The sequence below is a fragment of the Oryctolagus cuniculus genome, chromosome 2 (assembly GCF_051225735.1).
Source record: "Oryctolagus cuniculus isolate XC-2025 breed Fujian yellow rabbit chromosome 2, ASM5122573v1, whole genome shotgun sequence".
In the NCBI taxonomy this organism is placed as follows: Eukaryota; Metazoa; Chordata; class Mammalia; order Lagomorpha; family Leporidae; genus Oryctolagus; species Oryctolagus cuniculus.
In genome coordinates, this window is record NC_142868.1 from 69,705,740 (window position 1) to 69,720,519 (window position 14,780).

The following is a 14,780-nucleotide window of genomic DNA, read 5'->3' on the forward strand; positions in this document are numbered from 1 at the left end:
CTTCAAAATCAAATCGCTGTCAAGTTAACAACCCTGGGAGTGACGTTCATGAAAAATGCTTGCTTTGCAAGCAGGAACTTTTCCTTTTGAATTTGATTCAAAATTCTCAATTCAAACTACAATCAGCTTCATTTTTTGGATATACGTGCTAGAGGTGAGAACAATTTTGTAATATGTTTATATGATAACTTATTCTGAACACAAAAGAGAAAAGTGTCCAATTTCAGGAAAGATCCTTTGCTTTTAGTTTACAGAGTAGGTCACAAATGTCAGCATGTCGCAAAACTAGGACAAATCAGGGTCTGTGCACGGTGTGAGCCGGCTGTCCAGCTTAGCTCCGGGTGCATGCCTCACCTAGGGACTGCCTGCAACAGGCAAAGAGTATTTCCCACAAGCCAGGCCACGTGTCTAAGCACGTCCTGAAGTTGACTAAATGAAAGGGAAACTCCGTTATGGAAATGGTTGACTTAGAAGTTTCACTTACTGCAGGGAATTCTCTGTTCTTGAATAGTGCGCTTGCTTTATACCAACCCGGGGTGGCTGGGGTATTTTGAAACGGAGGAACCATGGAGGAAAATGCCTTGTATGGTGGTGTAATGTGACCCATTCTTTTCATCTCACGATTTCAGTATTTGCCAGTAACTACGCTTGCCCGTTAATGCACAGGAAACACATGTGGGAGATTTAGTTGTTTCTATTTTAAGAATTTCTTAGAAGCCAAAGTTTCAGGGGTGAGGAACCAGCCAATCTCAGGATTTTCTGGGTTGTGGGGTCTTGGGGGCACTGGCCATTATTTATCCCTGAAGACATTCTGTCTAGGTCAGGTGCCTTTATATTAATTATTGCTAAGGTCTTAATAGCAAACTAGGGAGTTTTGAAAGCGATTTTTATTTTTAAAGATTTTGAAGTAAAGAAATCATGGAGGCTATATATTGAATCTTAACAACTGAAAAAACTAAAATGATGGAGGAAAATGAATTCATGGTGACATAGTATGAATCATTGGTTTTATTTGCTAATTTCAATACTTGGCAGTGATTGTCTTTGCTTTTTAAACTACAAGATAGTCATTTTGTTTTCTTTAAAGACAGGTTTACAAGCTCAGGTTTCAGAGGATGTTCCTCCTTTGTTGATTAAAGCCATCATGCAACTGATGATGAAAAAATGAAGATACAACACTCAATTCTTACATAGCTTCCTACCTGAGGAAAATGACCTCTTCAGAAAAGTCAAAAGGGGACAGACTGGATTACAATTTGATTTCTCTTCTTCGACAAGGTGCCATTTATAGTAAAGGTATGGTGTATGGTTTTCTCATTCTGGAAGTGGACTAATCTCTCCATGCATCAATCTCTTTTAAAGTGAGAATAATAGTATAACCTACTTTGCTAGTTTAAGAAACTATTCATTTTCATTTATTTCAAAGAGGGGAAGGAGGAGGAAAGGCTCATTCATCTACTGGTTCACTCCCTAAATGGTTGCAACAACTGAGTCTGGGCCAGGCTGAAGGCAGGATCCAGGAACTCCTTCAGGCACTTTAGCAGCAAGCTGGATTGGAAGCAGAGGCAGGACTCAATCCCAGGTGCTCCGATATGGGATGCAGGTATCCTATGCATCAGTTTAACTTGCTGTACCACGATGCCTACCCCACCTCGCTGGGTTTTGAAAAGGAAATCTGTAGGGGTCTGCACTGTGGCGTAGCAGTTAAAGCCGCTGCCTGCAGTGTTGGCATCCCATACGGGCGCCGGTTCAAGTCCCAGCTGCTCTACTGTGGTCCCGCTCTCTTCTGTGGCCTGGGAAAGTGGTAGAGGATGGCCCGAGTCCTTGGGCCCCTGCACCTACGTGGGAGACCTGGAGGAAGCTCCTGGCTCCGATCAGCGCAGCTCTGGCCATTGCGGCCAGTTGGGGAGTGGACCAGTGGATGGAAGACCTTTCTGTCTCTACTTCTCCTTCTCTTTGTGTAACTCTTTCAAATAAAACATTAAGAAAAAAAAGGAAAGGAAAGCTGTAGAGTTCTTAGAATCGTGGGGTGGTAAGAGCTCAATTATTAGATATAATTATAAATATTGGAATATTAGAAGGTATACAAATTACAATGACTTTTAAAATACAATTTATATTCCTTAAGAAATAATGAGATAATGGAGTTCTCCCCTATAGTTACTCTTATAAGTTCTAATATATATTTACTTTTACATAATATACCCTTTACTCCCTACTTATACTAGGTATTTCTTGTAAGGAAACCTGCTAAGGCAATGTCAAAGTAGGTGTTTATTAATACGATCAATTGTACTACCTAATTTTGGTAAGACTGGTTAGTTCTGCAGTAATCAGGCAACATTAAAATACCTCATTACTGGTTTTTGCTGCATAGCTGTCTTCCTTAGGAATCCTAGGACCTGTGGGAGTGGCTACTGGGTATTTTAAGTGGTCGAGATTTTCCTCCTCCTCCTCTTCAATGTGCAGGTTTGGCGTCAGCTCTGTACCATCCGGGATGCACCACAAGGCATCTGGTTCGTGAAGCCCCCTGCTGATGCCCGGCATGAGCCCCTCCCAGACTTCCTCCTCTTCTCCAATGACAGGGAGGTTGACAGGCAAGGTGCTCACACTGGTGTATGCAGAGGCCACAAACTTATCACCCAGGATTTCAGGCACTTTCTTAGGGTCTGAGAAGCCCCTCTTCATTTGCTTCAAATCTGAAAACCTGTTTGGAGCTGCCTTTCTGGGATCCTGAAGTGGCATTGCCTCGCAAGGCCGGGCTGCAGCGGAAGTCAAAGGTAACAGAGAAGGCGGTGGTCGGGCAGGTTCAGATGCTGCAGGCAATGGGAGGGGAGCAGGGGGCTCCTCCTTAATCTCCAGGGTGCTCTCCTCTGGGATGTCTGCCTGGGCTTGGTCAGCCGATACAGTTAAAGCACTAAACTTCTCCAGTTCATACAACAAGTTGTCCAGGAAAGACGACCGTGTGGGGGCCACGTGGTTTGCTGGTGGATGGGTGCATGTTGGGGACAGCCACCCCTGGGCACATCCCTGGAGAGCTCCTGGATCGGAGCCAGGTGAAGCTGTGTGCTTGGGAGGAGAGGCTGGCTCATGGGATGCCAACTTAGAAACAGCAGGGATTGTAAGTTAAAAGTAACTCAAGAAAATAAAAATGCATCGAAACACAGAGATAGAGCAATGCAGGAAAGGTATGATAGTGAATATAAAAATAATTCTTTAACATAGACACAGATTTGAAGATTTTTCTAAAATTTGAATACATAAAATCACTTATGTTAATTAGCAAAGTTGCTTAAAAAGCAAAACCCTGCTAGTTTTGGAAAGGGTCTTAAGTGTCAGATAACACAATAAAGGCTTCATAGAGATTATGAGGACAGACAGTAAAACCTTAGGAGATGTAATTGATTAGTCTACCTCTTTTGAATAATGCTTAAAAGATATTATGGGGTCTAGATACTGATGTCATAGTGTAAGTGATTCTGAAGAAATGTTAATAGATAATGAGAATCAACAGTGAAACTCTGTTCCCTGAACATGTTTATTTGTTCTTTCTTCCTGCAGTAGTGCCCAGCCTTTTGAACTTCCACAATTTGCTCACTTATGTTCACAAGGTGATTATCACACATGGTGTAATAAAGTATTTAAGTCATTATACATTAACATCTTCCTAAGTGACTAAGTTCCAAAACTATCTTTCAAGAAGCCCATGATCAGAATGAAACTGAACTTACATAGCTCCTGCTTCAAAGTTAAAAAACAAACAAAAACCCCTAAAACCCTAAGTAAGTGTTTATATACTGAAGGGGCATCTGATGCCAACAGGAGAGACAACTTCTGCTATGACTCCCATTCTCCCTCAAAAGCTTGACATTTTATGTAAACACAAGGAGGTAACATTTATGAAGCTTAATCTCCTGACGTAAAAAATGGGTGTAGGACTATACTTCTGGATCTATTAATAGTCATAATGTATTTTGATCTTTTACACAAAACAGTAAGTTTAAACTCTTATGCAAATTCATCAAAAGTAATTCTAGAATGCCACCTGTTAACATTCCAATACGTCAATTGATCGCTCCTGGGATAGAAGACAATGCTACATGCTCTACAAATGGAGGGTCATTGCTGCAGGATCCGTGCTCACACTGAGGACTGGCCTCAGAGAGGCACAGGGATGACCTTGTATTTCAGTTCTTTGCAAGTACATGACTGCGGCTTAGAAAGATTCTGCAGATATAGCTTCTTGTTGATTGTTTAGGACAATACTTCACACATGCAGCCACCACTCTTGGGCCTTGGGCTATGTAAGAGCACAGTGATTTCCCCACTTAACTTGACTTCCGTGTCTTACAATAAGAATGGGGCACTGGCTGAGTATTTTTTTTTTTTTCAGAAAAGGAAATTACGATATCCTGTCAACACAGGAGGGCATAAAGGGCACAAAATGTCACAAAACTCATGTAAGCATCTTAATACAAGATTTGGGACTCAAGGTTGCTCATAGCACCTGATAGCAAGTATGCTTTGTGACTGGGTGGACAGCAACTCATTAATTCCTGTAGATGATGATTTTTTAACTAAACATAAATTACCCAAGATACATTCAGTAGTCTACAGCAGTTCCCTTACGGGCTAGAGTTCTATTTTCTTTTTGTCATGTAACATGAAAGCCTGTGAAATACATATAAAGATCATTCCATTTCACTTTTGCTTTATCTCATGGACAGAAATATTATGTAGATGGAAAAGAATGATCTTTAAATTCCATTATCATCACTGCTACCAACATTACTATTACTGCTCTTACTCTAGTACCATTACTGCCGTAGTCAGCACTATAACATGTTAAGTTACAAGTGTTCAACATTACAATAGACTTGTTTATGCTGAAAGTCAAGGTAAGTAACCTGGAATACCTATGACATAAAAATGAGATACTTAGCTTGTCTTCCAGAAGTATTAGCATTGAATTCTATTGTACAAAAAAATCATAAACAATAGCAACTTACATTAGTCTCCCCTAAAGGCAAGAAATGTGATTTGAAGGTGTCAAAGAGTGATTCATAAATTAAGTCCCTTCCTCTGTTTAAATATCAGTTGGAAAATAGAATGGATAACATTTAGAGCAGTTTTGTCTGTCACTCTATAGAAGTACATATTTGTCTTTCTGAAAATGGTTGTTGCAGCACACTGAGAACTTGCTTCCATTGAGCCACTGGTGTCACAGCGTGGCTTACCAGTTGGCATGAAACTGTTTGCTTAAAATTATGGACTTAAGATTTTCCTCATTTTTTCCATCAGTGAGAATAAGAAACTAATTAATGAAATGTGTGCATTCTATTTAAAATCTGATATTTTAGGAAAAGTGAAAATATATTTAAATTGTATTTGTAATGAAGATTAAAACATTGTGACCTACAATATTATATTGTCATTGCTAATTAGGGCACATGAAAGAATTTTTGAAATGTTAAATAAACCTTTGTAGGACGTGCTTTTCTTCCCTATAATGTTTAATTTCCACTCACAGTCACTTCTAATTTATCTAGTAATTCTTTTAAAATGAGGGCATGGAGCATAACACAACTGTATTAATGAAGATTCTATCTTTTCTCTTTATCAGGAGAAACTACCAAAGGAAGAATGCTGATCTCTTAATGCTAAGCCTTGGAAGTGAAGTAAATATACTTAAGAGATTCTGAAAAACTTTGTAACCAAACACACAAAACTGTATGGAATCAAACTTCTCTATTACTCAGTGACACAGCAATCAGCCACAACAGAAACCCAGTCTTCAAAGGGGATCAGAAGAAACAAAAATGCCTCTCAAGATAGTAGCTTCTTGGATCACTCATTTATGTACAATTTTTCTAAGACTCCTTGTCAAGGAGTAGTTTAGGTCACGAGGGTGCTGCCTTGCAATGATCTTGCAGGGAACACGTGATTCCACACTTCAGTCACATCTGATTTGTGGCTCTAAGTCTGAGAGTGCTGGATGCTTTCTATGTTTCAATCTTGATGTCTATTAAAATAATTGACAAGTTAAGGAACTTAATCTATTTTTTAAATGTTGGGAAGTACTTTTCTGATGTTTTAGAAGTAATTCCTTAATAACTTAAAGTTTTATACTTTGAGGTTAGTGTAAAGAGAAAGAAATCCCTAGATACCATCCAGTAAGAGAATGTATTATAGTTCAAAAGAAAAACATCACATTGTGGCAAAGAAAGTAGAATAGCCTTTTCCAATTAGTAAATTCAGGAAGAAAATTCTCTTAAATTACATAATGAGAACAACCACCGACTTTAGTTACTAGCTTATGTGAATGAGTAAAACTGGAATACAGTTGTCCTAAAACCAATAAAAAATAAACTTGAGGACTTCTAATAGCCCACAATATTTTCATTCAAATTGATAATCAAACTTATAAACCCTAATTTAAATATTTTGCTCTATTTCTTATTCCTGTTTAAAAAAACCCGAGACTTTTAGAGAATTTTGTCAACTAATATCTGTTTGTTCTTGAGATACACCATTCTGACATATAGTATTGTATGCTGTATATATTAATATATTTGTATGCTATAATTATATGCATATCAATTTATTTATAGTCTTGTGATACAAATAAAATTTGCATATATAAAATCAAAGCAAATCAAGCTTTGGAAAAAATCAAGTTTCTGAAAATAAATCCACAGCAATACAAATATATATCATATGAGGTTTTATAATTTTGAATATTTTAACTTGAAAATGGAATTAGCAAAATCCAACATTAAATCTTTATGCCAGTACCTATTTGGGAAAAATTAAATTACATTGGTTGACGTGGCACTCACACATGTAGAAACATCATATATAAATTCCTTTCTTTGCACCAGACATGATGTTCTAGTCTAATATCCTAACATCACATACTGGTGATCTATTCCAAGCTCCCAATAGTAAATAGATATGCTAGAATGCTTCCTTACCTTATTTGAACTTAAGCTGTGGATTCTATCACTGGAGTAGCTGTGGGGTATTGGAGGGTCAGGGTAATCCTCAGGACCTTTTGTGTTCTTCTTGACGACTTCCACATAGGACACAGGGAAGATGCCTTGTCTGTTGGTTCCTGGAATTTTACCTTCGTACCAGTTTTGATCAACTCTTTTAAGAAGAATAACTCTATCTCCCTGTAAAGAAAATTAGGAAAATATATTTTAAAGGCATATAAATATAAAAATACAATTTTCATTTTTAGTTTTTCTTTGGGAAAAGTTTTACACCTCTAGTTTTTGTTTAATCAGGGGAATGCAAATAAGGTCCTGGTGCTTACTAGGAAAATACAGGATATCTGTATATATGCAATGAAATCATCCACTCATGACATGAGCTCATCCCTAAAATTTCTTGGTTAATGTGAATGGCTTGTATATGTGCTCACTAGTACTGTGTGGAATGATATGTGTAAGTCATTTCAGAAAGCAGAAGAGTGGAACAGAGTAGCACCATCCTTTCTCTGATAGATTTGATGGAATGAGCTCCTGCAGAAAGATTTAGAAAGCACACCACAGATCAAGGTGTTGGTGTGTCTAAAACAGGTTGCAGAAATAACCTATAGAAGGGATAGCATAGAACATACACTACTTTCTTCTTTAAGCTACATGTGTTACGTACTGACAGTCACTAAAGGAATTGGCACAAAGGTAGTGCCTACAGTTTCTATAAACTGTAGCCATGACTGACACCCCGCAGGTCTGGACAAGGACAGCATAACACCAGCATCCATTCTGGTTGGTTAGTGGCCATGCACTACTGGTCATCATATATTTGAATAGGGCCCTTGGCTTTTGTAAAAATATAAGTTTCTACAATCTCTATTACTGCTGTCTGCAATGATCAAGTCAATGCCACAGGACCTAATTGAGACAGAGAGAAAGGGGGAGAGAGAATTCCTATCTACTGATTCATTCATCAAATGCTCACAATGGGTGGAGGCTGGAGCTGGGAACTCAAAACAAGTCTCCTATGTGGGTGGCAGGAACCCAACTATTGGAGCCATCACCTGTTCTCTCTCAGGTTCTGTGTTGGCAGTAAACTACAGTCAGGAGCCAGAGCTGGGAATCAAATCTGATGTGAGACATGGGCATATTAACTGCAACACCAAATGTCCTGTCTCCCAAGTTTGATTCAAAAGCACACATGGTCCAGAAATAAGTAGGCAGTTATTGTTAAACAGCAAAAGTTTCAGCCGCTTTCGAAGTTTGGGCACCTGCACCTGCTAGGATGATAGAAATGGCACAAAACCAACAGCTCCAGTACAATAAGTGGCCCTTCTTCAGGTGCTCCTCCAGGTAAAAGTCCTCTTTTGGTCAAAAATGCTAGGTGACTTATTTAAAGTATGTCTCCACCCCCAAGCAGAACATACTAAGGGAAAGTGAATCTCTCCAAATCCTAAAATTGCAGATTAAATATTCTGCTAGGCTGTTGTGTGGTAAGACGCGTTGGTGAAGGCTTTAATTAAAATGTGAAACAAAGACGATATGGCACACATATTGCTGTCTGGTCTCTCTGCTGGGTGGGACAGAGAAGATGGCAGAAGAAAATCAGTGGATGATGCAGAGTGAAGACTGAAAGAATAGGAGGAGGTCCTGCCAATGGCACACCTGTAGGATTTCTTTCTATTGAGCCTGGCTAAAGATTTCAGCAGAAGGTGTGCAGGTGCCAGAATTGCCCTAAACACCTTGTATTATTATCAAATCTGTCTTGTGGGCAGAGCAGTTACCTTAAACGCTTCTCATTGTTTAGCAAACAATAAAATATTTCATTGATCATTCTCAACTCTGTGCGGTAACAAGATGAAGGAGAGATACTAGAAGTGGACAGGCTGCTAGTGGGTCAGTCTCAAGGCCAAGAGCAGGATGACCAAGGAAGGGCCTGCACAGAGAGCTCCTCTCAAAAGCAAAAGAGGAAGGCTTCTTGTTACAGGAGGACCATTACTTGCTTTCAAGATAAAGAAAAGTGAGCTGTGGGAATCTCATTCTTAAAAGATTGACTAATAGGGCAGCAGAACAATCATATTTTGAAGTGTATTTAAATGCGTTTCCTTTTGAGGCTCGCACATGTATGACTCTGAGTTCAGCCTGAGGCACCCTGGGGAGGGGATTTGGGGCTAAGTCCCCAAAGGAAGCTGTGCGTCCTACAGATGTCCACATTTCACCTGGAGGGACACAGGGGCCAGGAGGCAATGGGGACACTGGGCAGCCTTCAGGAGTTGTTTGTAGAATATGGGGAAAACAGAAATGGCTAAGAAGGAGGATAACTTATTTTACTTTTGAAAATATATAGTCCCATCAAATGCACTAATGAAAAAAATAGCCAGGTTACCTTTCTCAGTGACAGCTCCACATTTGTGTCTGCATTGAAATTGTATTTGGCTATAGCTTCTCCGATCTCTCCAGGCTGGGCCGGGGGAGGTGGTCTTGCAGGCTGTGCCTTTTCAGGAGGTGTGAGCTTCTATGAAGGAAAACGATCATTGATTCTCTTTTAACAAAGTCTCAACATACAGACATGTGCCTTCTTAAAGTATTTGAAAGGAAGAGAGAGAGAGAGAGAGAGGGAGGAACCACCATCTGGTGGTTCACTCTCCAAATGCCCACAACAGTCCAGACTGGGCCAGGCCAAGACAGGAAGCAAGAACTGAATCTCAGTCTCTTATGGAGGTGGCAAAAACCCAAGTACTTGGGCAGTCATGTGCTGCTCTGATGGGCTGGATTAGCAGGAAGCTGGAAACAGGAGCAGAGCCGGGACTTGAACTTGGGCACTTGGGTGTGGATGTGGGCATCCCAAGTGCATTTAACCACTGTGCTAGATGCCCACCCGAGTCATTGATTCTTGAACCTTTGATGACTTTTGAAGCCACATTCATCCGTGAGGGGAGGGGAAAGGCCATACCTCTACGTAGGAGATGGGAAAAATGCCCACTCGTCCATGGTGCTCTCCCTCATACCAGTTCTGATCAATTTTCCTGAGGATGTAGACAGTATCTCCTTTCTTAAATGATAACTCCCTGGAACAGACATGTTTAAATAGGGTTTATTGATGTACAGCAATTCTTAAGATCAATGTGCTTCTAATATTGAAAAAATCCATTGAATCCAGTGAGAAATGAATTTTCCTTGCAACTTCTTAGAATTCACATATAATATTAGGTTAGAAGTGATTTTAAAAACAAGTGTAAGCATGTCTGATATAAATCACAAGTAAATTAATATGAAATTTAAAGGAGGGGACAGACTATTGTGGTCTAATGCTCAGTTGCTAGAGAGGCGCTGTGAAGCTTTGCACAATGATGGATTCGTTTTGTACTGATTTTTTTTTCGTCCTGAAGCTAGTTAGCTATTTATCCACCTGTCTACCTTTCCCTTTGATGTGTAGAAGTGTATATTAAAACAAATTTCATGAAGCCCCAGAACAAAAGTGCCAATACCGGAAACATTTTTACTTGTGATTTGTCAGGATCTGTGGTTGACAGATATTTCAGTAGGATATCCTGATAAAAAATTTGAGTCACAAGATATAATTTTATTTTTCAATACAGCATAATGATAAATGTTTTAAGTCCAAAGGCATGCACAAATACTTGTTGTCTTCCTCACAGCTTTTGGTTTTAAAAAGAAAAAAATATTTTCAAGACACTATTTTTCCATGTTGGCTGTTTCTAGGCAGATAGTAGGTATATTTAGGTAGTTAACGATTTTAAGTTCTGAAGACTATTCATTTTGAATAACTCATGCCTAAATTTATCAACCTCATTATGTCAGCTTTTCATGGCTTCCTCACCCAGGTTTGTTCATGATATTGCCTCCAAAATTTTAATTTGATGGAGGGCAATCAGTTCATTTTTCCCCAAGAGCCCCCATTTTCCTACATATATGCCTTCCTACTCTCAAATATTCTGCTTGGTTTAGTCCATAATTTTCAGCTGGGCCATTTACTAGTTCAGAATATATGAGGTAGAGCGATTTATTTCAGTGTAGAATATTTCTCACTGATTTAAATTACTGAAAATTACTGTACATTAAAAGAATCATTACACATTTTAAGTGCTTAAAATCTTCAAATTGCAAGGGCTTTAACGTTTCAGCAATCTTACAGACGAAGACGACTCCTACAGCTTTACATTCAAATATAGTACTTCCATCTAATGTTCACAACCCAATAACTTTATTTATTCTAAGTATGTTTTGCTTCTGGATGGAACTAACTGTTTTTAATGTAAATTAGATGTCTACTTTTTTTCCTTTTACATATGAAATATTTTCTATTTGTATGGATTACATTTAAAAATTTGAAGTCTTTTTTTAAAAAGAAGTCTTAACTATTCCTCATCTCGGAGTTAGATTTCTGAGCCCCTTATAATAGATTTTCATTTTTTGTGCTTGCAATTTTGAATCATGACTGGTGAAGACATTTGGAAATTCATTTTATGTCTTCTCCATATTTAATAATTGAGAAATTATGTTTGGTGAGTTATATTTGTTGTTATTAATCTTTATTTTTTAAATTTTTTTATTTAATGAACATAAATTTCCAAAGTACAGCTTATGGATTACAATAGCTCCCCCCCCCCATAACTTCCCTCCCACCCACAACACTCCCCTCTCCCACACCCTCTCCCCTTCCCTTCACATCAAGATTAATTTTCAATTATCTTTATATACAGAAGATCAATTTAGCATATATTAAGTGAAGATTTCAACAGTTTGCACCCACACAGAAACACAAAGTGTAAAATACTATTTGAGTACTAGTTATAGCATTAATTAAACACCTAAGAGTAATTGTGCATTAATTACAGAGTTCAACCAATAGTTTTTTAAACTTTTTTTTTTTTTTTTTTGACAGGCAGAGTGGACAGTGAGAGAGAGAGACAGAGAGAAAGGTCTTCCTTTGCCATTGGTTCACCCTCCAATGGCTGCCACGGCTGGCGCGCTGTGGCCGGTGCACCGCGCTGATCCGAAGGCAGGAGCCAGGTGCTTCTCCTGGTCTCCTATGGGGTGCAGGGCCCAAGCACTTGGGCCATCCTCCACTGCCTTCCCTGGCCACAGCAGAGAGCTGGCCTGGAAGAGGGGTAACCAGGAAAGAATACGGCACCCCGACCGGGACTAGAACCCGGTGTGCTGGTGCCGCTAGGTGGAGGATTAGCCTATTGAGCCACAGTGACGGCCTAACCAATAGTTTTAAGTAGAACATAAAAAATACTAAAAGGGTAAAGTATTAAGTTCTTTTTCTTTTTTTTTTTTTTGTTTGTTATATAGTTATTTTTTATTTTTTTATTTAATAAATGTGAATTTACAAAGTACAACTTTTGTATTGTTGTGGCCCCCCCCAACCTCCCTCCCTCCCGTGGCCCTCCCCTCTCCCACTCCCTCTCCCATCCTGCCCTTCATCGAGTTTCATTTTCAATTACCTTCATATACTGAAGATCAACTTAGTATATACTAAGCAAGGATTTCAACAGGCTGCACTCACACAACCACACAAGGTATAGGGCATTGTTCGACTAGTAGTGTTGTTTTTAAGTTTCATAGTAAAACACATTAAGGACAGAGATCCTACGTGGGGAGCCTGTACTCAGTGACTCCCGTTGTTGATTTAACAATTGGCACTCTTATTTATGACGTCAGCAATCACCCGAGACTCTTGCTATGAGCTGTCTAGGCTATGGAAGCCCCTTGAGTTCACCGACTCTGAACTTTTTTAGTCAAGGCCATATCACAGTGGAGGTTCCTTCCTCCCTTCAGAGAAAGGCGCCTCCCTCTTTGATGGCCTGTTCCTTCTGCTGGGGTCTTGTTCACCAGGATCTTTCATTTAGATTGTTTTTTGCCACCGTGTCATGGCTTTCCATGCCTGTGAGACTCTCATGGACCTTTTAGCCAGATCCGAATGTCCCAAGGGTTGATTCTGAGGCAGGAGTGCTGCCATTCTATGAGTCTGCTGTGTGTCCTGTGTCCCCCGCGGGATCATTCTCTCCCTTTTAATTCTGTCCTTCATTATTTGCTTACACTGGTCTTATTTGTGAAATCTCATCGACACATACCCTATCTTTTTGATTGGTTGTGTATTTATACTTATTACTTTACCAAGTGCGCTAGCATTGGTACTTGCCTCCTTGGTAAGACTGAGTTGAAATCCCCTGGCACATTTCTAGTTCCACCATTGGAGGTAAGTCCGAGTGAGCATGTGCCAACCTATATATTTCCTCCCTCTCTTATCCCACTCCTATGTTTAACAGAGATCACTTTTCTGTTAATTTTAAATGCCTAAGAATGATTGTGCATTCATTACAGAGTTCAACCAGTGGTCTTATGTAGAATAAACAGAGCAACAACAACAACAACAACAACAAAAATACTAAAAGGAATAAAATAGTAAGTTGTTCCTCAACAGTCTAGACAAGGGCTGATCATGTCATTGTTATTAATCTTTCTTAAATTTTACTTTTTCTTAAATTTACTTTTTCTTAAATTACAATTAAAGGGAAATTGCTTTTAAAACAGATACATCGGTATCTTGTTCACAAGTTGTCAGGCATCAGAAGCACTCACGTCTAACTATGAACTGAAATGACTTCAAATGTGACTGGTTCTTCTGTAACTGCTGCACTCTGGGTGTGTGAGCCTTGTCAAGCTGCACGAGTTATCTGTCATGCTGACTTCTGTGTCACATAGAGAACTGTACCGGGAGGAGGAACAATTGCTCTGTTCCAGAACAAAGAGGAATCTGATGAATTTGCAATAAGATCAATTTATTTATAAGAGAAATGGTTTTTCCTACTACGATTATAAGATGACTTCTTTAGGTGGTTATTTAATCTACTTCACTGAAGGGTTATTCAATTGGCTTTTGTGGCTTTACAAAGACTTGGCCTTGACCTTGAAGAAAGGTGGAAGTGGTGCACGCAGCCCTTGTAAAAGGTTGTGCCATTTGTCCTTCCAGGAACAGCCCATGCAAGGCTAAATTGCCCTGAGACTCTGCTGGCCTGGGCAAGGGCCAAGAGGTGGCCCAAGGAGGAGGGTGAGGGGCGTGGCTTTCGAAGTACATAAAACCCAGAGACAGATTCAGCACCCCAAGGACCTTTCCTCTGCACCCCATGTTATCTTCCTCTTCAAAGCTTGTGAGCCTTGGGGGACACCCTTCCTGTTCCACATGCCCTAACATTTCTTGGGGGTTTACGTATCTAAAGAAGCTTTTGATTAATTGATACAAAGAAGAAAGGAAATATCTGTGCTCTCTATCACTGTTCTACAAAATGGACACACATCACACAAATTGCCACATCATGTCCAAACAACAGTAATTGTGACCAGAGCGAAGTGGAAACAAATCAGATGTTACTCAGCTAATCAAAAAGGAGATGTAGACTCTTCCTCAGGACTTTATTTTTATATTGGATCTAAGCCAGGTCTGACCTTTTAGAAACCATTTTTGTTATTTAGTTGATTCTCTATTTCAGCAACATTACCAAATTTTGAGTGACTTTGTTTTTTATTCCTTTTGCCAGAGGCAGTTTCTAGAACTGATTAATTCATATCATAGGCACTTTCATAAATAAAATATCTTGGTTTCATATATTCAAAGAATACAGTGTAATTTAATGGCAATTTACAATGGATTTGATATTTTAAATTCTGATGGAGACCCAAATGTCCTAATAAGTAGGTTCACACGGGCCTGGAGAAATCTGGACAACTCCTTCCTATTTAAATGTTTTCATGTGCTCAGTACTAATCTTT

At 39.2% G+C, this 14,780-nt stretch overlaps 1 protein-coding gene across 50 annotated transcripts in view; it reads right to left on the reverse strand.

Moving 5' to 3' along the window:
• The window catches only part of SORBS2 (sorbin and SH3 domain containing 2), a 381,834-nt gene that overhangs the window by 24,767 nt on the left and 342,287 nt on the right, over positions 1-14,780 (reverse strand). For all 50 annotated transcript variants that reach the window (XM_089325783.1, XM_089325827.1, XM_089325806.1 and 47 more), the window contains 3 exons: positions 9,937-10,051; positions 9,370-9,498; positions 6,975-7,175 (listed from right to left, as the gene is read on the reverse strand). In XM_089325783.1, coding sequence (XP_089181909.1) covers positions 6,975-7,175; positions 9,370-9,498; positions 9,937-10,051 — 445 coding nt within the window. The remainder of the gene's footprint in view (positions 1-6,974; positions 7,176-9,369; positions 9,499-9,936; positions 10,052-14,780) is intronic.